The sequence below is a fragment of the Henckelia pumila genome, chromosome 2 (assembly GCF_033568475.1).
Source record: "Henckelia pumila isolate YLH828 chromosome 2, ASM3356847v2, whole genome shotgun sequence".
In the NCBI taxonomy this organism is placed as follows: domain Eukaryota; kingdom Viridiplantae; phylum Streptophyta; class Magnoliopsida; order Lamiales; family Gesneriaceae; genus Henckelia; species Henckelia pumila.
The window spans coordinates 92695386-92718528 of NC_133121.1; the positions used below are offsets into that span (position 1 = coordinate 92695386).

The 23143-nt window shown below is 37.0% G+C and overlaps 1 protein-coding gene across 2 annotated transcripts; it reads right to left on the reverse strand.

The window, feature by feature from the left end:
• Positions 1-451: 451 nt before the first annotated feature.
• Positions 452-8852, reverse strand: LOC140880038 (probable sugar phosphate/phosphate translocator At1g06470). 2 transcript variants are annotated; one of them, XM_073284089.1, is made up of 13 exons: positions 8645-8852; positions 7656-8475; positions 7372-7538; positions 6217-6302; positions 5481-5530; positions 4936-5003; positions 4466-4566; positions 4301-4313; positions 3824-4008; positions 3091-3177; positions 2819-2913; positions 1803-1938; positions 452-788 (listed from the first exon to the last, which is right to left on the reverse strand). In XM_073284089.1, exons 2-12 carry the CDS (start codon positions 8174-8176, stop codon positions 1836-1838), a joined length of 1476 nt encoding a protein of 491 aa, XP_073140190.1. In that variant the 5' UTR covers positions 8177-8475; positions 8645-8852; the 3' UTR covers positions 452-788; positions 1803-1835. The 2 variants fall into 2 exon arrangements, with proteins under 2 accessions (XP_073140190.1, XP_073140191.1); XM_073284090.1 differs by lacking the exon at positions 452-788 and having other exon boundaries at positions 1577-1938.
• Positions 8853-23143: the final 14291 nt, after the last annotated feature.

Here is a 23143-nt window from a genome sequence, read left to right on the forward strand (position 1 = left end):
AAAAATTCAAAATTCCGGTCGGACCGGTTCTTAAAACCGGTTTTTGGCCGGTTCTTAGCCGTTTTGACCGGTTTTGACCGGTTCTGAACGGTCTGACCGGTAAAACGGTTATTTGAGATATTCCAGACCGGATCAGTGACCGGTTTCCGATCGAACCGGTCGGTCCAGTCCGGTTTTGAAAACAATGGTATTATGTTCTTAACTTTAATATTAGACGCCAACACATCTAAAAAGAAATGTATATTAGTATATATTTTATTTTTCGATAGAATTCAACCAACCTCATGGATATTATCCTAATCATATATTTAATATCTCATGATTTGCACGTTAACAATATATCATTAATTATGCACATATATAAAAATATTAATCATTGGACGCGTGATTTGGATATTAGGATCTCATTAACCATATTCTTCTATTGCATAAACAAACCAACCGAAAAATATAATAGACAAGTATCATAATCCTGGAACGAATATTCAGACATTTGGTTATCGAATATATTACAAAAAGAATCATTCAATAAATGAAATCGTGGCAAATCTTAGATATAAAAAATGCGTGTGGAGAAACGGAAGAGAGACAGATAATGAAACTGCCCCATAGAAAAGTAATAAAAAAGAAAAAAGAAAAAAAGAAGCTAAAGGCTCATCCATACAATTTTCTCGATCAACTGTGTCATTGAAAGCTTGAACACCTTAAGAAAAAGTACGAATGCCCTCAACGAGTCCAAGCTCATGCAAGTAGGTAACGTAGCCGCCGATAGGAAGCTTGAGTAGCGCCTGCAACGACCAAGAGGCTAAATCTTTTAACCAGATTCAACACTTAACATGTAGCTCAAAATGGCTCAAGGTGTAAAACAAGAGATAGGCCGAATTGCATGAGAAAGATGATCCTGCATTGGATGGGTGAACCAAACCTTGTGTTTATATCCGTTAATCTCGAAAAAGATGGTGTCACACGATATGGCTCACAGGATCATATCGCCAAGTGATCAAACTCAATGTGATGATCAAGCCCACGTATTTCGTTTTTGTTTTAGTTTTGCAAAAAATAATTAACCAAAGTTAGAGAAATCTAGTGAATGTTGACGGACAATCCCTCCAACAAATCTAAGGTTGCGTTTGGATTGAAGTATTTCAAATCCATGGGTTTCGATTATAATTTTAGTGTTAACCATGAACATAGAAAAATCTCAAATTCATAGCTTAATTATTTACACATTACTTAGATAGATTAAAAAGGATTCTAAATCACCACTTTATTGGATGATTTTAAAATTCATCCTAACTACCATGAATTACCATATAAACATAAAAGAAATAGATTTGATATTTGTGGTGCTACTTCTCTAAACAACAAAAATACATTTGAAATCCATTGATTTGAAATACTATCATCCAAGTGGAGCCTAAGGTTCCCAAGAGAACGCTAAAGGCCGACTTAGTTATCTATCTATACTATATATAAAGCAAAAACATCTTAGTGGTCTCTTGGTATGCTCACTTTTAAAAAAAAAACCCCAAAAAATTATCAACTTGCAAAAAAATAAATAAATAAAATCAAATACTTAAAAATAAATAAATTTATATTATATACACACGGAACATAATATTTATATATAACGTTACATACGCAATGCGTGTGTGCTGCTGCTAGTATCTAATTATGACAATTCTTTAGTTCAAATCCAAGAGATAACACGAGAAAAAAAGATGGTGGGAGAATTTTTGCTGATTTAAGGAAGATTATACCATAAGCAAAGGTTCTTAGCTGGAAGATCACTCAAAGCTTACCCAAATTTAGTAGCAGTTACAACAAAGTTGTTCTCAAGGAGTGTCCTCATCCTGTTCATCGAGGATAACGTACTTCGAAGGACCACCTTCTGTTGGTGAGTGAACATTTGTCTCGCCTTTCTGCAATTTCTCGTACCTGATAAACAAAAGAGACCAAAATCAACTATGTAAAATGTTGCAGTAATGCTGAAGATTTCCATCGAGATGTGAAGTCGTCCAAAATTTTTAAGACTGGTGAAATCGCAGTCAGATATGATTCTGCTGTCAATATTCGCAATAACAGCATTCAATAAAGATGCAATCACTCAAAGGGTGGCAGTGAATCGCCTATTTCTTGGAAGGGTTCACGATGCATTTTACCTCCTGTCTTGTTCTTTTAGGGCAAACTTTCTCAATTGAAAACCATATAAGCAACTAATAACACACTTTCTGAAATTGAAGCAAAAAATAGACATGGCCTCCAATTTCTCAAATAGTCACTCCAGTTCTATTCTTTCGCAAGTGCAAAGGAAAAACATAGAATAGATAACATAGAACAAACATAACATGGAAATCACGAAATAAAATGCTTCCCACTTAGTGTGTTGAATTATTTGGAAATGCTAATTGACAACAGAAGTCAGATCATATATATTGATTATCATATACATGGCTAATCTTATACAAATTCAACCTGAAAATATAGAAAACAATGACTCATTGAGGTAAATTTTAGGTTTACCTTATTTTACATTTTCAGTATGAAAATATGGAACAATCCCACTTCAGAAGGTAAACTAAAGTTTTTTTTTGCCTAATAAAAAAAAAGTAAAACAATCACAGTTCCACACTCAATGTGACCGATGAACCAATACCAAAATCTTGGAACACCAAAAATTTCACTGCTATATTAATTTGGTTCATCACAAGTAAACTACACATCAACCGTATGTGTTTTAAGAATTGTCTTACTTTTTCATGCACATACACACTCGTGATTTAAACACATAATATCTAGATGGAGTTCGATCACTTACTTGTACCAGTTAAACAAACCAACACCAAACATTATTATCAGGAGGCCAAGACCTTTTAGCCATGTGAACGGGTCATGGAAGTATAAGACTGCCACCTGATCAAAATTTTAAAGATTCACGGAATGGCTTTAGGTATATTAGTTCCATAAGAAACAGAATAAAATTAAACTAACAAAATATTCATTCATCTTCCCCCCAAATTCAAAATCGTAGTGAGGAAAACAAAAGTAAAAACTAAGATTTACGGCAAAATGAAGCATGCAAATTTATACCAATATTGTCACAGCCTCCTTCACGACTCCTGCTATTGTCACAGTTACAGCACTAGTGACTGACACGAGAATGAACTCCGTCAATACCTGCAATAACATCTCATAAGTCCAGCTTTTTCACAGAACAACAAATTCATATTTTGAAGAACGACGGACAAAACATATCCAGTCAGAATCAATTGGGCTTTGATGACGTTGATCAAGCATCAAGTAAAACCATTGGTGGCGGACCAAAAATACATATAAGAAGCAGTGATAACGCTTGAAGTTGTTTTTTGCTCATTGTTTTGGGATTTTTTCTTGGAAAATAAAATATATCCACTGTTTTTTTTTTAATTGAAAATGTCATGTCATGTCATGTCAGGTCATGCAACAATTTTGTTGGACTAGTCATGCCTCATCAAATATTTTTAGTAAATTTCATGGTGTCTTAGGTGTGTTAAAATTTAAGTTTTGTATTGGGGTAAAATATAACATAAAAATATGGTATTTATAAGAAATTATAAAAAGTCATAGGAAATGATAAAAAGTTTTAGTAAAAATAATAATTATATCAGGAGATATGAACGATATTATATTGGAGAATGTTATATAAGTTTCGTTTTATTTCGGACAAATGAAATTATTTTTTTAAAAGTTGTGTGTGCTTTATCGAGTTATTGAGACTGCTCAGATAAATAGTACTCCATCTCTAGAAAAAAGTAAATAAAAGAACGATATCAAAATTATTTACCATGAAGAAAGCAAGTGTTCCACCAAACAACAATAGAAAACAACTTCTCGTAATGTGCCATGAGCTGTCAAAATAACTAGTCATTTTGAATTTGTGCCACGGATCCAACATCAAAGAAAGTAGAGCAGTTGCAATTGCCATGATTGGGGTCACGTAGCTCATCAAAGTAAGTGGATTTTTAAGACCTTTAGGAATGAAAACAATCAATTAGTGGGAAAGCCAAATGAATGTTGTGGAATTTAATGTAATTCATCTAATTGTGGCAATGGCTAATTGTAGAAATAACATATTTTGTCTCATTTAGTGGTGGGAAGCAACTACTCAAACCACTAGGATATTATGATCGACCTGAGAGCCTTGCCAAGTGATTTGACACCAAAATACGGCCATTGATTCACCATAATATCTATTCACTAAGTCTCGTATCACAAGGCGATAAAATTTAAGGCCAAACTGAGAGATTTCAAATGCACTTACCGTAGACTTCTTTCTTCATGTCGGATTTGATCAGAACAAACCAAGTAATAAAACACAAAGCAGAGAAGAAGGCACGTGAGAACAATAAAAAAAAATGGAAACAAGGAAATGATATCAGAACCAGGAATTTTAACAATTAAACTGGCAAATAAATTTTGCACTTACTTGGAGGAGGATCTGTGTCATTGTCCATCGGAATCCAGACATAACAGCAGCAAGCATAACAAATATAAAGCCCCAAAAGTCAAATTCAGTTTCCTTAGAAACTGCATTAAGAACAAAAATGTTGGTGGTAAAACAAAATGATAAAGAAATTAATGCATGCAAAAATTTTCTGATTTTCCGATCCTGCACATTCAATAGATTTTCTTTCAGTTAATTACTACTGCATTGATGGTACTCAACGGTTCAAGAGGTACTGCAATAGTCATTATTTGATGGTGCAGTTTTGATAATTTATTTGTTGAATGGGTTAAGAAACACTCCAATCAAGTGAAGGTTAGCATTTTATTCTGAATGAGTGAGTAATGTTGCGAAAAAGTATACTTCGCTTCAACATATCATAAAACAAAAGCTAAACATTAATATACAGACATAAAACTAACTAGAAGTGCGTAATTGAAGAATAGTCTTACCAGTTAATAATACCCCGACAGAGATGATAAAAATGATGCCTAGCAGCTTAACACTCGGTGACTCCAATCTTCATAAATTTCGAGTCAAAAGACAGGTTAAAATGATGAACGACTAAACTTTAACAAAGCGCAGCATATGATTACAGCTCTCACACGCAGAATGGTACGAAATATATTGGTCTATCTAGTATGGTACTTCATTTAAACAAAATTGCCCAAGAAGACTTAAATTCTCGCACCCTTGAAATTTACGGTTTTAAATCCATTTTTGTTCTTTTAATGATAATTTTGAATTCCAGCAAATTTCAAACCCATCTCACGTCAATTCAAACTTATTTATTAAGAATTATCAATCCATGCATATCAGCATATGTTTGACCAACTTCCTTCATCCAAATGAAATTCAATATCCAACTTACCTGCAGTTTCATTTCAGGCTCAAATTTGTTTGGATTGCCTTTTTCAGTTTTTAATGCGAGAGCAAATTGATCGATACAATGCTAAATTGTAGTTATGTTAAAAATGGGGCAGTTCACGGAAAATACCTGAAAGCAAAGGCAAAAAGAAGGAGAAATATAGGTGCTGCTGATTTACACTGCAAAAAAGTAATGGATTTAGCCAAGGACTTTATGTTGTCTAACTGAACGATTAACTAAGTGATCAAGAGTTTGTTTAAAAATAAAAGGCATCGATAGAGCCTGATGGTGCTATTTGTAAGTTCATGAATGCACCAAATTATAGGAAAACCAAACTAAATTTGAAAGAAACAACCAGGAATGTCTTAAGTGAATCAAGCGTATGCATCAGCTGAGCCCGTAAACCAAATAAAAACATGAGTTAACAAGATGACGCTCCAGGGGCATCTAAAAGGTATATGAAAGTCTGGACAGCCTCATCGAGATCATAATCATCAGTTTTTTTAGCATTTTGATTTTCGAGTAGTATTTTCCAATTTATTATAATTGTATATTTCATCATGAAGCATGTAAATTTCTGTACTATCAAATGGTTCACAGGTCTATTTGTCAATTATGGTAACCAAACCAAACCTTAAAGACATCTTCAGTTTTTTAGAGGTCTAGTTACTAAAATCAGCCACTATCTGGTTCCATCCATTGGATATACAAGGGAGGACATTGCAGCCAAGAGAGGCCAGTGGCATTTCTCAACTTTCATACACGAATTCCAAGAAACTCGAGTTTTGAAAATTTTAATCCAAGTATCCAACGCCTAAATCAATCTTCACGGTTCATACAATACAACGGAAGAGGAAAGACCAACCATTGTGGCAAATGTGACTGAGATGAACACCAGAGATTCGTTGCTTAGGTTAACATCCAATGCAGTGCCGAGTGCTGTTGGTACAACTGTGAAAGGCAAAGGCCATCTGTAGCATTAGTTTGTTAGAGAAGTTAATGATACTTGCTGCCAGAAGCAAGTTTCTTTTAGAACAGAGAATTAAAAGAACAACAGTATGTTAACAAGTGTAGCTTATAACTTTTGGCAATATTATTATGCCTATTATCGAATCTTTGAATTAAACTTGATCGTTTAATTATGTTCAATATTGTTTGATCACACTATGGTACTAGCACAAGTATTATCAAGTAGTATGGTTGGCCCCGAAAGAAAACCAGGATAACATCATAAAGTTGGTATCCCAATACACAAACAAATGCTATCCTCCGAAATAGGTAGAAACAATTCTATCAGGACATCATCCCACATATTTAGAGACAATGTTTCACATGCCCCTCCAAGGGACAAAAATTCTGAAACTACATTCCCGACGAACCAAACGAGTTAACACATTCTGATAAAAAGATTGGCATGCAACCACGAAAGAATCATGTAACTTCTTTTAAGCAAAAGTATCCCATAAATGATTGTGTCCACGCTACACAGATTGAAGTAAGGACCGAGCAATCAGTCATTTAAATCCAAGCCTATCTATCGTTCTAGCCTAAGTAAAAACTTAAAAATATCCATAGTGGGAAAATGGAAACGATGTAAGGAGACTAAGCAGAAACATGTTAATCATTGAAGCACCTTAATGGTACTTACAATTAGAAAACACACTAAACAATGCCATAACTAATAGTTACCACTCACTAACATAAAAATGAAAATATCCATTCTCTTTACTTTTCCATTTTCACGGACAGTTGCTAATTACTTAATACTAACCTAATTGCAAGTTACATTTTCGTGATTATTTAAAAAAAAAAAGTACAAATGGAAAATACTTGTGGCCTAAGTCCGCATGTTGTCTCCAAAAAAATAATAATAAAAAAAATTAAAAAATTGTCCACGTGTTCAAAAATGAAAATGCTGAATTTTACATAACATATATTCAAGCTAAAATGGGGGAGACCTGCATGAAAGCTGCAAAACTAAACTAAATAATAAATACAACAGTGACGATCCTTTTGCTACCTCTCACGAAGTAATCCCTCCACGACATAACAGAGGAGTGAAATCTGTCCGACCAAAACCATGTAATGGCATTTGACAAAACAGCTTGCATGACAAAATGGACAGTGTTCATCAATAGTGGGGCAGGGAATTTCCCCATATCATCCCCTAATAAAGTTTTATTATACCTGTTAGAAGTAAATGATAAGTGTGAAACAAACTCTTAAAGAAACTCAATCACTTACGAAATGTCAATGATAAAAAAAAAAGTAAAAGAAAAAGGAAAAAAGAAGGAGAGAACTTACAGCGTTAGGATTGTACTGAACGTGTACCAAACAAATATGAAAAACAATGTTTTCAGCACATCAACAACACAAATACCGTTCTTTGTATCTTGCCTAGATGTGCCGTTGTAATCCATCCGATTACTGGCACTTGTACTAGTTCCATGTCTGCTATCAACCGCATTACCACTTTCAACATCTAAAGGCAAATAACTCTCATTCGCATTTGCCACACCATTAGTGGATTTATCAGCAACGCCACTGCCATGCTCCATCCTTCGTTGAATGTTAACGAAATGGGAATTTTTCCCATGTAAAATACCATTTTCTGGCATATTTTTCTGAACTAAAGGCAGATCAAAATCCAACTCTTGTTCATTAAAATTATTATTTTCTAACTGAGAAAGATTTATGACATCATCCTCATCACACCAACCAGAAAACGAAGGATCCCTTCCAAATCCCAATCCCTTTTCTTCACTCCTTAAATTGCCACTTCCACTTTCCTCAACCCTTTGAGTTCTTTTATCAGTCTCTACCATTTCTTTCGCTACCGACCACCCAAATCTTAAACTCCAAGCCACATTACAAACAGGGCAATAAAATATTCTTCCATCCGGGTTTGCTAGAATTGTAATATAAAGCCTCAAATGAAGAATCAAGCAAACAAAAGAAACAAAGGAAAAGTAATAGGCTTATCCTAAATCAGCTGTAAAAACCCTTATCCCAGAAATTTCCAGTGCCACCACCTAAAGTTTGCCAACATGAAGCAACCCACAAAAAATCAGATCTCTTTCGAAAAAATATGACCAAAAAAATCCGACCTTGAATCAGTCAACACCTACAAACCACAAAAGAATAGTTAACGTTCTTGTTACGGGACAAAAGAAAATCATATCCAAAACAAAAAATAAATAATTTCAGACCGGTGACGCAATAGAAATAAGATCAAGAATGCATAGGAAAAAAAGAGTGATCCAAAGAATTAAAATAGAGAAATCAAAACTCACCCCTGTGTGAATCTGTATCTTTCCCTTGTGTCACTGGTGAATATTATCATTCCATGGAGAGAGCAAAAACATTTGTAATTCCTATATTACTTGGATCTGCGTGATTAAATTTTTTTCTATTTTTTACTCAAAGTGGAGGTAGCGTTTGGTATAGGGGTGGATTCTGTCGGTAGTTAAACTGTTGATTGTTTTTCTGTTGCCACTTTTTAGTCGAATCTACGAAACCTAAGAGCAGAATTTACCCTTTTGTTTTCTTCTTCTTTTTTACATTTTTTTTTTTTGGAATTTGGTTCTTTTTTTTCATTTTGAATGAATTTAGTTCTTGTTTATTGTATTAAATATTATATTGAAAATCGTAATTTTAGTCTCGTACCTATAATTTTTCAAAATTTGGTCTTAGTCCAGTAATTTGGATTATTTTTTTTGGTTTTGATTTTTTTTTATCGAAAGCCACTAAATTAATTGAATATTACTTATTTGACGTCGATGATTTCCTATGAGACTCATGTGGTTAGAATTAATATTATATTACAAATATTAACATATATCTAATCAAAATTAAAAAAACGACAAGTTTTTTTTCTCGATTTGTGAATATTGAGTGTCGTTTTTTTCGTTATTTTTGTCTTTATTTTTGCGTAATGGATTTTAATTTGTGTAACATATGGTTAATTCTTATTAAATGAGTCACATAGGAGAGTATCGGTATCAAATAAGAAATCTTCAATAGATTTAGTGACTTTCGATGAAAAAATTATCAAAATCCAAAAAAAAATCCATGTTATTGGATTAAAACAAAACTTTGAAAAGTTATAAGACTAAAATTTAAAGCAAGCTAATTTACAGAATTAAAATTGTAATTTTTCCAATACTATATTTATTTGTGTATAAAGAGCAGAAGTAGTATGGGAAAAGTTTGTGTTTGAATAGTGAAAGTTAAAGGGGAAAAACTAAAATATTTTGAAATTTAAGTGCAATGCTCCATTCAATAAATACAAAATTTTAGGCATTATCTGTTATTTTAGAAAAATAATTTACATAATATTTGGAAAAATAATTATACATAACATTACATAATTTAGAAACAAATTAAATTATATATAAGACATGATCGAATTAGTGATTGACCGCATAACATCATATCATTTTGTTATTTGTATAATTCCATTTATTTTTCTCATTTCATACACTCTTGTTTATTTGATCCGACAGCTCATCAAGTGGTGTCCGAAAGTTATTCACAAATGTGTATATTGAAAACAATGTATCATCTAATACTTGTTATAAAAGTATTAACGATGGCTGAACTTTTCATTTATAGCTATTAATGGATAAAATGAGCATCCAATAATATATATATATGCAAAACTAAAGCCAAGGACATTAATGTAAAAGTACTATATTAGCTAGGCAATTAAAATGCAGAGTAAATGAATGATTGAATGGGGAAACAAATCGTTGGATTTGAATGAATGAGGCAACCAGAATGGGAACTAATAGACCACAAATATTGGTGTGAGCCAGACAATCTCATTAGTCTCTTATTTTTGTTATTAATAAAAAAATATTAATTTTATATAAAAAATATTATTTTTATTATAAACATGGACAATCAAGTTAATCCATTTTAAAATAAAAAATCTTAAGATCATCTCACAATAGACTTACTCATTATAAAATTGACTACTATTTCAAATCAAAAGCCACCAATATTGGCTCAGTACCGAACAAATCAAACAATGGGTGGTTTCTCTGTCGTCTTTGCAGCCGATAAATTAATAATTGTGGGGTTTATATATGTTATTAATGTGGGTAATAAATTAAAAGTTTTAAGACGAAAGAAATGATTAAAGATCGTATGATATGTTTGCTTATTGATTGTACACAAATTAACAGGATGCATGTTATTAAGAATAAAAAACATTTATCTCCGTCCGTATGAATGATTTCAATACTTACTAGCTCGATCTGCAATATACGTATACTACTTGAAGAGTGAGATCTATGTCCAAGATATCATCAGCTTGTGTTAAAAGAGAAAGATACGTACGTACATATTTCAGATTTCTCATATCGATTGGATTAAGTTTGTAAAAGTTATATATATATGGATTGATTAATAATCCCCGTTGAACTAGTTTTTAGACCATTTTAGGGTGAAGTCATATCAAACATTAACATTAATTCAAAGAAGTTGTTGTTTCACATGGGGCCAAAAATAATAACCTTTAGTAAGTATATGTATAGATTATGTTATGTTATTTAGTATTTGGGATCCAAAAAAGTTTAAATTAAGCAAAAAGAAGTCTTATTGTGTTTGTGGGATGCACACATTTTTGCTCCTTGTATTCCAGGACTGCGACCCAAGTTTCCTTCAATTGTTATCGTCATCGTTAATTTCTCTATCGCAAGGTTTGGAGGTCCTTGCACCTGTTCTCTATAAGAATGTTTTTTTATTTGTTTCATATTAACATAAACATGGTTTTTTCTCGTTAAACATTTTATTGACGTATTGATTTTTTCTTTTGGATTATATGTATTTTAAAGTAAAGAAAAAGACCGAGCAATGTTATTATTTTTGTTTTTTAGTGTAGAAAAAATAGTTTGGAGGATGGAATCGGTGCCTAATTAAAGAATATAATGAGTGGATCTCTTTGCTTTCATTATGATTTCCTCTTCAAAATAAATTGCGCTAAATCAAAATGAGTACAGAAACAAATTTCTTATGTTTTGACGGCTGTTACAAATATTTGAAACTGCACATTTTTTAATCTAATTTTTATATGTTATTTTTTATTTTGTGGGTTATAATTGCAAAATACTCTTCATTTTTTTAAAAAAAAAACTATAGCAAAGGGCCCAAATTTCGATGTTGGATTCAGGCCATGAAACTTTCAGGTATGACAATGAGTGGGGTTAGACTGAAGTTTATGACCCGTCGTTACGTTATGGATCCATTAATCATGTCTTAGTAAACTTCACGTGGATAATCATGTTTTTAGGGCCCGTTTGGTAAGGGTGATAAGATAAATAAATGATATGTTAGTTGGTGAATTATTTTATGATTATGTGTAGATAATTATTAATGATGATAAAAACTAAATCTGTTTGATATGTTTTTTATTTGGTGGATAAAAATTTATATACGTTTTCACATTACCAAAATACCCCTACCTTCATGAAACGACCCTAACTCTATAATAAATAAATATGCGGAAATTTTTTTTTTTTTTTTTTTTACTAAATAAAATATGTACATATATGCCCATACATATATGCACAGAATAAAAATATTTAAAATGAATAAACAATTAAATACTTAAATAAAAATGCATTCTTAAAAATATAATAAATATCTGAGTCAAACATTAATTAAAAATATACTGCATAAGTAAATAAAAGTTTGCATGCACTGAAAAAAATTAAATAAATATTCTAGACCCTCAATCACTGAAAATAATAAAAGTGTATCATGCTGACAAGAACAATCACATGCATAGCGACTCAGAATATTTCACGGTCACGGGGCCACTGCATGCATGCTCATACGTCCTCGCCTCCGGTGGGTACAATGTCATCCTCAGCGTACTCACCTGCACCATACCAGTGTAGTGAGCCTAGAGGCCCAACATGCTAACATAACAAGGGTTTAAAATAATTTAAACCAATTTAATACTAATACATACATATACATGAATGAGCATGCTTAAAAATTACATAACATAACTTACTTAAATAAACATAATACATAACATAATACATAACAATATTGAGCAATTTATTTTCTAACATAGCATGGTTGTATCCGTAGTGTAACCTTAAATCATACATTAAATACTGATCAGCGTGGAAACCTACGTACGTGGCCGGTGACGAATCACCTCTTAAATTGGCAGTAAACTGCCCTTCAATCATATGGGGACGAATCCCCCTTAAATTGTCACACTACTTCAACTTCCAACATAAAATATTTTTATTGCTCAACTTAAACATTAAATCATGCATAAAATATTATTTCATGAATGCATGCACTTGAATAAAATGTGTGTCCATCATATATATTTAATTTAATTTCTTATTAACATATAAATATTAAAATAACTCAAATGCATAAAAATAATTAAATATATAATCAGGACACATGCAAATTTTCTCATGGATGGTCCTGGACTGCTGGCCCTAACACTCAAGCCCATTAACTTAAAACTGGCCCATTAACATACTTAAGCCCATTATTTCAAACTTTAAGCCCAAATAATTATTCTAAGCCCAATTAAATTAATAAAGCCCATTAAAATTACACTAAGCCCAATAACACTTAAACTGGCCCATTGGGCCCAAAAACCCAAAGACTGGCCCATTAACTTTTATGGGCCCAAAATCCCATAAAATAAATGGACTAACTTAATTAAAAATTTTAAAAGTCCAAATAAAATTATTTGGGAGTCCAAATAATTTTATTTCAATTTATTTGACTCAAAAACACATAAATTGTAAAATACTTTAAAAATAAAATACTCGAGCCCAATTAAAATAACCCGGACCCGGACCCACTTAACTTAACCCATATTATTTTAGACCCGACCCGGACCCAAGACCCGACCCGGACCCATCAGGAAACCCTAGACCCGAACCCTTAGTCACCCTACCCACTCTCGGCCGCCGACTCGCGTGTGCAGCAGGCCTTCCCGGCCTGCTGCAGCCCAGCTCCGGCCGCCGTGGCCGGAGCCCCGCCGGAAGGACCTCCCCAGGGTCCTGCCGGTTCGAACCACCCCCTGGTTCGAACCCCATGCGGCCTAGACTAGGAGCCCGAAGGCCCTTCCCGTCAAGCCCTAGCCTGCGCAACTCCTGCACCCTTCTCGGAAAAACCTTTCGGCCTTGGTTTCTAGCCCTCAACCCAACCATGGCCGACTCACCTAGACCTCCTAGGGACCCCGTAGGACCTAGCCAACAGCCCCTTTCATGCCATGGAGGAAAGAAACGTGAGCATGAACTATACTTGTCCAAAAACGAAAGCATGAGAGGAAGAAATCGAAAACTTGCTGTCAAAAAGTTTATATTCTGATGTTACCCACTCACACTCATACATGCACTGATATAGATTTGAAAAGTAGAAAGAAACATGCCTTAACACCGTAGATAATGATTGAATACGCGTAGGAAGGACTCCGGGACGACGGGGCGACGATAGCTTGCTTGGAACCTTGAAAATCGACCTCCTAAGGTGCTAAAGAGCTGAAGACCGATTGGAGAAGAAGGTGGGATGAAGGTGACGGCTGATGGGGAAGAAACAATCGGCTAGTTTGGTTTTTAGGGTGGATTAGGGTAAATTTTGTATTAATTAAGATATAGGTTAAATAATAAAATAAAAAAGGTTTTTTTAAGATAATTAAAATACAAGTTAACTCTTAAATAAACCTTTAGAAATCTGATAATATAAAATAAACTCGAAATAATAATTTAGGGGAATTTTAAAAATACTAAAAAGTCAATATTTTGACTAATTTTGGATAAAAATGACTCCTAAAATTAAATAAAATTAAATACTTAAAATTTTTGAGATAATAAAACTCAAAATATTATTTTAAGGCTCCAAAAAGGCTCATAAAATAATTTGGGTGGAAAGTTGTCATCTCGTCCGTCCTCGGTCCCGTCTACGCGATTAAATAATAAAAATACTAAAAATCATAAAAATCACTAATTATGGGTTAAATGCTTAAAAATAAATTAAATCATGCATAAATAATTCACCTAATTATTTAACCCATAAATCATAAATTTAAATAATTAAATATCCTAATTATGCAGGCGGATTTATGTAATTAAAAATACCGGGTGTTACAATTCTCCCCCCCTTAAATTGAATTTCGTCCTCGAAATTAAAGTACTTACCCGAACATCTCCGGGTAGCGAGTCCTCATATCCTCCTCGGTCTCCCAAGTAGCTTCCTCCTCCGAGTGATTCAGCCACTGGACTCTGACCATCGGTATGACCCGCGTCCTAAGCCTCCGCTCCTCTCTAGCCAAAATCCGCACTGGTCTCTCCTCGTAAACAAGATCTGGTGGCAACTGTAAGGGCTCAAAATCCAACACATGCGACGGATTGGAGACATATCTCCGAAGCATGGATACATGGAAAACGTTGTGCACTGCCGCTAGCCCTGGAGGTAGAGCTAAACGATAGGCCAACGTGCCAACTCGCTCCAAGATCTCGAATGGCCCTATATATCTCGGATTAAGCTTGCCTCTCCGTCCAAAACGCGCTACTCCCTTCATAGGTGACACCTTCAAGAATACGTGATCACCTACCGCGAACTCCAAATCGCGTCGTCTGGCATCCGCATAACTCTTCTGCCGACTCTGCGCAGTCCTCATCCTGTCTCGAATCTGCGTCACGATGTCAGCTGTCTGCTGCACAATCTCCGGACCCAACAAAATCCGCTCACCAACCTCATCCCAATGCACCGGAGATCTGCATCTCCTCCCATAAAGTGCTGCATATGGAGCCATACCTATAGACGACTGAAAGCTGTTGTTATAGGTAAACTCCACCAATGGCAGTCTAGTCTCCCAAGAGCCCCGAAAATCAATGACACAAGCTCTCAGAAGATCCTCGAGAACCTGGATCACTCTCTCAGACTGACCATCTGTCTGGGGATGAAATGCTGTACTGAACAGAAGCCTAGTCCCCATAGCCGTGTGCAGACTCTTCCAAAACGCAGATGTGAATCTCGGATCTCTGTCTGACACAATAGACACTGGTATGCCATGCAGTCTAACAATCTCTCTAATGTAAAGCTCTGCATACTGTGTCAAAGTATAGTTAGTCCTTACCGGCAAGAAATGAGCTGACTTGGTGAGTCTATCCACAATCACCCAAATCGCTGTACACCCTCTGGCACTCCTCGGTAAGCCAACCACAAAGTCCATCGTAATATTCTCCCATTTCCATTCCGGAATAGGGAGAGGTCTAAGAAGTCCTGCTGGACGCTGATGCTCTGCTTTGACTTGCTGGCAAGTCAAGCACTCTGACACCACTCTCCCGATGTCACTCTTCATCCCGGGCCACCAATACGATAACTGTAAGTCTCGGTACATCTTCGTACTTCCGGGGTGAATGGAGTACGGAGATGCATGAGCCTCTGCTAGAATCTCGGCTCTCAACTGATCAACGTTCGGTACCCACATCCTCCCACGGTACTGAACGATGTCATCCTCCACTGTATACAAGAGACTACCTCTGGCCTCATCTCTCTGTCTCCATCGCTGTAGCTCCTCATCAGTGGACTGTCCCTCTCTAATCCGATCTCTCAAAACTGGCTGCACCGTCAACACTGACAAGCTCGGTGCATGGCCGCTCGGATAGCACTCCAAACCAAATCTCTGAATCTCGGTCTGTAGTGGTAACTGTACAGTCAAACATGATACCACTGACGACTTCCGACTCAAAGCATCTGCTACTACATTAGCCTTACCCGGATGGTAGCTAATGTCACAGTCATAGTCCTTAACAAGCTCAAGCCATCTGCGCTGCCTCATGTTCAACTCCTTTTGGGTGAAGAAGTACTTGAGGCTCTTGTGATCGGTGAAAATCTTGCACTTCTCGCCGTAAAGATAGTGCCTCCAGATTTTCAACGCAAATACCACTGCTGCAAGCTCCAAATCATGCGTCGGATAGTTCTGCTCATGAATCTTCAACTGTCGCGACGCATATGCGATAACTCTGCCACTCTGCATAAGTACTGCGCCCAACCCAAGCTTGGACGCGTCGGTGTACACCACTAACTCCTCATGTGGCACTGTCATAGCTAACACCGGTGCTGAAGTAAGTGCATCCTTCAGCTGATCAAAGCTCCTCTGACAATCTGGACTCCAACTATACTTCGCGTTCTTCTTGGTCAAGGAAGTCAAGGGTACTGCAATAGAGGAAAAACCCTTGATGAACTTCCTATAGTATCCTGCTAAACCCAAGAAACTGCGAATCTCTGAAGCATTCTTCGGAATGCCCCAATTCTGCACTGCCTCAACCTTAGACTGATCAACTGCAATTCCATCTCTCGAAATAATGTGGCCAAGAAATGCCACCTGCTCAAGCCAAAACTCGCACTTGCTGAACTTGGCATACAACCGATGCTCCCTCAAAGTCTGCAATGCGGTCTGAAGGTGTTGTCTATGCTCCTCGATGCTCCTAGAATAGATCAAAATATCATCAATAAAGACTATGATGAACTGATCCAGATATGGCTGAAAGACTCGGTTCATGAGATCCATGAAAACCGCTGGAGCATTGGTCAAACCAAATGGCATCACTAAGAACTCGTAATGCCCATATCGTGTCCGGAAAGCAGTCTTGGACACATCTGCATCCCTAACACGCAACTGATGGTAACCAGATCGCAGATCGATCTTGGAGAACACTGAAGCTCCCTGCAACTGGTCAAACAAGTCCTCTATCCTCGGCAGTGGATACTTGTTCTTCACTGTGACTCTGTTAAGCTCTCGGTAATCGATGCACAGTCTCATACTGCCATCCTTCTTCTTCACAAACAACACCGGAGCTCCCCAAGGAGAAAAGCTAGGTCGAACAAAGCCTTTCTCTAACAACTCCTGAATCTGCTCCTTCAACTCTTTCATCTCGGTAGGAGCAAGCCTGTACGGTGCCTTAGAGATAGGCACGGTGTCTGGCACTAAGTCAATACTGAACTCCACCTCTCTTACTGGTGGAATTCCTGCCACATCCTCCGGAAAGACATCCTGAAAGTCACGAACCACCTCTAACTCTGATAATGATCTGCTAGATGGCTCTGAAGTCGTGACAATACTCGCTAGAAACCCCTGGCAACCCCGTCTCAACAACTTCCTCGCCTGAATATAGGATATCACCTGAGGAATATCACTGCTCTGAGATGCATGAAAAGTGAACGGGTCGCCCCCTGTAGGTCTCACTGACACTGATCTCCGACGAAAATCAATCGAAGCTCCATTGACTGTCAACCAGTCCATACCCAAAATAAGATCAAAACCACTCAAAGGCAAGACTACTACATCTGCTCGAATGGAGTGTCCCTGCAGCTCTAACTCCAGTCCTCGAATAACCTTCGAGGTAGACATAATCTGCCCTGACGGCATAGTAACATCATACCCACTGTCACTACTCTCAGGTGTGATGCCTACTCGCCTGATAAACTCCAGGGAGATAAACGAATGCGTAGCCCCTGAATCTAGCAACGCAAACGTGGAGTTGCCTCCAACTAGAATTCTCCCTGCACGCAGAAAATTCCCAACAGATTCATACCACTTCTAATTTTTTCCAAACGAGTCACTACAAGTTCTTAATTCTAATCACAAGTAAAACATGCTTCCTATTCTAACATGCAGTTAAATGACCCAAATAACAAGAACTTCAAATTAAATACTAAATCTTTAACCAAAGGAGAATTATTAAAATACTAGGGATAGGATGTACCGGTGATCAAGGAGGTGTCTGGATCGACCTCCTCAGCCTGCATCACGAACACCCTACCAGCGGTGTTCTTCTTCCTGGGGCAGTTAGCAATCTGATGCCCCGGCTCTCTGCAGTGGAAGCAAACTCCTGCTCCCAATAGGCAAGGTCCCGAATGCATCTTCTGGCACTTCGGGCAAGTGGGATGATCTATGGCATTAGGGGCCCCGCCCCTCTGCTGCTGCTGCGGCCTCTGCTGCTGTGGCCTCTGCTGCTGATTCGGGCCCTTAGCTGGCCCTGTATACTGCTTCTTCGCAGGTGGCTGCGAAGATGGTCGCTGATACCCTGTCTGCACAAACTGCCTCTTACCCTGCTGCTCTCTCTGGATCGCTCTCCGACCCTCCTCAGAACGCAAAGCCCTGCTGACTGCAGACTCATATGTAAACACGTCTGCCATGCGCACGTCATGCCTGATCTCAGCCTTCAGGCCCTCAACAAACTGTCGCAGCTTCTCCTGCGGACTATCAGCAATCATGGGTACAAAACGACAGCCCCTCTCAAACTGGCTTATGTACTCCACCACAGATCTGTCCCCCTGACGGAGACTCATGAACTCTCGGATCATGCGACTGCGCACATCCTCAGTGAAATATTTGGCGTAGAAGATACGCCTGAACTCAGCCCATGTCAGAGTAGGTAGATGGACTCCTCGTACTGCACCCTCCCACCATGAGGCTGCATCGCCTCGCATCATGTATGTAGCACAGCTCACCCTGTCGGCGTCTGTGATCCCCATATAGTCAAAGATGGACTCCAAAGATCGAATCCATCCCTCAGCCACCAACGGATCGGTGGTCCCCAGAAACTCCTTAGGCCCCTTCTTCTGGAACCTCTCGGCGACGTCCTCCTCGTGGGACAGTCTGGGACGGGCTGCCTGCTGCTCCAGCAAGGCAGTAATACCCGCCATCATCGTGGCACTGGCCTGCTCCAGTGCTGTCATGGGGTGCTGCTGAGGTGGCGGTGGAGGTGGAGGTGGATGTGGATGTGGAGGTCTCCCACGTCGATTCACCTGTCTGGGAGGCATTCTGCACCACCACATATTTATTTACGTAAATCGCCATGCATAACTAAGTGTTTTAAAATTAATGCTAACTTAAATTCTAGAAATTAAATCATGCTATAAACATTTAAAACTTACAGACCGGTAGCGTGGATTTCCGAGCTCGCATAGCAGTGAGGACCCCTCCGAGGACCGTGCTTTGATACCAACTGAAACGACCCTAACTCTATAATAAATAAATATGCGGAAATTTTTTTTTTTTTTTTTTTTTACTAAATAAAATATGTACATATATGCCCATACATATATGCCCAGAATAAAAATATTTAAAATGAATAAACAATTAAATACTTAAATAAAAATGCATTCTTAAAAATATAATAAATATCTGAGTCAAACATTAATTAAAAATATACTGCATAAGTAAATAAAAGTTTGCATGCACTGAAAAAAATTAAATAAATATTCTAGACCCTCAATCACTGAAAATAATAAAAGTGTATCATGCTGACAAGAACAATCACATGCATAGCGACTCAGAATATTTCACGGTCACGGGGCCACTGCATGCATGCTCATACGTCCTCGCCTCCGGTGGGTACAATGTCATCCTCAGCGTACTCACCTGCACCATACCAGTGTAGTGAGCCTAGAGGCCCAACATGCTAACATAACAAGGGTTTAAAATAATTTAAACCAATTTAATACTAATACATACATATACATGAATGAGCATGCTTAAAAATTACATAACATAACTTACTTAAATAAACATAATACATAACATAATACATAACAATATTGAGCAATTTATTTTCTAACATAGCATGGTTGTATCCGTAGTGTAACCTTAAATCATACATTAAATACTGATCAGCGTGGAAACCTACGTACGTGGCCGGTGACGAATCACCTCTTAAATTGGCAGTAAACTGCCCTTCAATCATATGGGGACGAATCCCCCTTAAATTGTCACACTACTTCAACTTCCAACATAAAATATTTTTATTGCTCAACTTAAACATTAAATCATGCATAAAATATTATTTCATGAATGCATGTACTTGAATAAAATGTGTGTCCATCATATATATTTAATTTAATTTCTTATTAACATATAAATATTAAAATAACTCAAATGCATAAAAATAATTAAATATATAATCAGGACACATGCAAATTTTCTCATGGATGGTCCTGGACTGCTGGCCCTAACACTCAAGCCCATTAACTTAAAACTGGCCCATTAACATACTTAAGCCCATTATTTCAAACTTTAAGCCCAAATAATTATTCTAAGCCCAATTAAATTAATAAAGCCCATTAAAATTACACTAAGCCCAATAACACTTAAACTGGCCCATTGGGCCCAAAAACCCAAAGACTGGCCCATTAACTTTTATGGGCCCAAAATCCCATAAAATAAATGGACTAACTTAATTAAAAATTTTAAAAGTCCAAATAAAATTATTTGGGAGTCCAAATAATTTTATTTCAATTTATTTGACTCAAAAACACATAAATTGTAAAATACTTTAAAAATAAAATACTCGAGCCCAATTAAAATAACCCGGACCCGGACCCACTTAACTTAACCCATATTATTTTAGACCCGACCCGGACCCAAGACCCGACCCGGACCCATCAGGAAACCCTAGACCCGAACCCTTAGTCACCCTACCCACTCTCGGCCGCCGACTCGCGTGTGCAGCAGGCCTTCCCGGCCTGCTGCAGCCCAGCTCCGGCCGCCGTGGCCGGAGCCCCGCCGGCAGGACCTCCCCAGGGTCCTGCCGGTTCGAACCACCCCCTGGTTCGAACCCCATGCGGCCTAGACTAGGAGCCCGAAGGCCCTTCCCGTCAAGCCCTAGCCTGCGCAACTCCTGCACCCTTCTCGGAAAAACCTTTCGGCCTTGGTTTCTAGCCCTCAACCCAACCATGGCCGACTCACCTAGACCTCCTAGGGACCCCGTAGGACCTAGCCAACAGCCCCTTTCATGCCATGGAGGAAAGAAACGTGAGCATGAACTATACTTGTCCAAAAACGAAAGCATGAGAGGAAGAAATCGAAAACTTGCTGTCAAAAAGTTTATATTCTGATGTTACCCACTCACACTCATACATGCACTGATATAGATTTGAAAAGTAGAAAGAAACATGCCTTAACACCGTAGATAATGATTGAATACGCGTAGGAAGGACTCCGGGACGACGGGGCGACGATAGCTTGCTTGGAACCTTGAAAATCGACCTCCTAAGGTGCTAAAGAGCTGAAGACCGATTGGAGAAGAAGGTGGGATGAAGGTGACGGCTGATGGGGAAGAAACAATCGGCTAGTTTGGTTTTTAGGGTGGATTAGGGTAAATTTTGTATTAATTAAGATATAGGTTAAATAATAAAATAAAAAAGGTTTTTTTAAGATAATTAAAATACAAGTTAACTCTTAAATAAACCTTTAGAAATCTGATAATATAAAATAAACTCGAAATAATAATTTAGGGGAATTTTAAAAATACTAAAAAGTCAATATTTTGACTAATTTTGGATAAAAATGACTCCTAAAATTAAATAAAATTAAATACTTAAAATTTTTGAGATAATAAAACTCAAAATATTATTTTAAGGCTCCAAAAAGGCTCATAAAATAATTTGGGTGGAAAGTTGTCATCTCGTCCGTCCTCGGTCCCGTCTACGCGATTAAATAATAAAAATACTAAAAATCATAAAAATCACTAATTATGGGTTAAATGCTTAAAAATAAATTAAATCATGCATAAATAATTCACCTAATTATTTAACCCATAAATCATAAATTTAAATAATTAAATATCCTAATTATGCAGGCGGATTTATGTAATTAAAAATACCGGGTGTTACACTTCATCTCGAAATTACCAAATACAATACCCACTTTGTAAAATTCAGATCTGGTTCATTGTTCGTGAGCATGAACTTCATTATCGGGCTGCGAAACACCATCTTCTCCGTGTTGTAAATTCGTTGAATATTTTTTCGACTCTCTCATCTATTATTTAAATTCCAGATCTGAGTGTTTCTTTAATCTTCAGCACTTGAAGCTCCGAAGTGCTGAAGTTGTTAAATATCCATTTTCCGGCACCAAGTGGGTTGACGAATAATGACGCCGCGCGATAGGGTTCTAATTTCATTTCGATGAGCAGGGAACCTTTTTTTTCAAAGTTTTGCTTGTAGTTGAAGAGAAGAGTCCAGATCAAACGCGAACGATAAGATCTTGGATCCAACTTTCGTCGCACAGAATCATAGATTTCCCCCCTCTGATACAATGGTTTTTTGATGAATAATTATGAAGGGCAAGGGACAGATTGGTAATTACATCGCCTAGTCTCGTGCACTGTACAAATCGTGATTCCCTATACCTGCATCGAAGCGGGTTTCCTTTTCCAGCTATTTCCTTCGCAGGCCAACAAATAATCACGGGCCTGTAGTTATCCATCATAAAGTTAAAATCGAGTCAAACGGATGACAACTTCATAATCCATCACTAATCAGTCCTACCAAACGGGCCCTTAGAGTTATCTTTTAGTCTGGAGTTAAGCTCAAATTCATGATCGTAACAATATATATGGCTTCATATATTCCCAATATCGTTCATGTTAGATTAATTAAATTATATGGGCTTATATGTGAATAATTATGTATTGTGAGCTATCAATTAAATTAAGTCCAAACTAAAGTGATCAATTCAAGTTTTCAGTTATTGGGCTTTAATGTATCTAATAGGACGTGAGCCTTTGATGTGTAGAGATTAAAGTGTAGTTTCTGTTTTCGATGGGCTGAAACAGAAATATCAGAGATAATTAATAGAATTATCTATATAACGTGGTTATGGTTCCCAAATCACGTGTATCACGTTTCACTATCTCTAATCCCCATTAACATAGACGGAACCTTTCAAGGGCTATGGTGGGCTGTAGCCCAGCCCAGGGAATTTTTTGTTTTTTTACTACCCATATAAGTTTGTC

Coding starts and splice junctions, on each gene's coding strand:
- LOC140880038 (XM_073284089.1), bottom strand. CDS start 8,176: ATGGTAGAGACTGATAAAAGAACTCAAAGGGTTGAGGAAAGTGGAAGT. Junction 5,004..5,480: donor CTTTTTGCCTTTGCTTTCAG/GTATTTTCCGTG, acceptor AAATTTATGAAG/ATTGGAGTCACCGAGTGTTA. Junction 2,914..3,090: donor AGGAGGCTGTGACAATATTG/GTATAAATTTGC, acceptor AATTTTGATCAG/GTGGCAGTCTTATACTTCCA.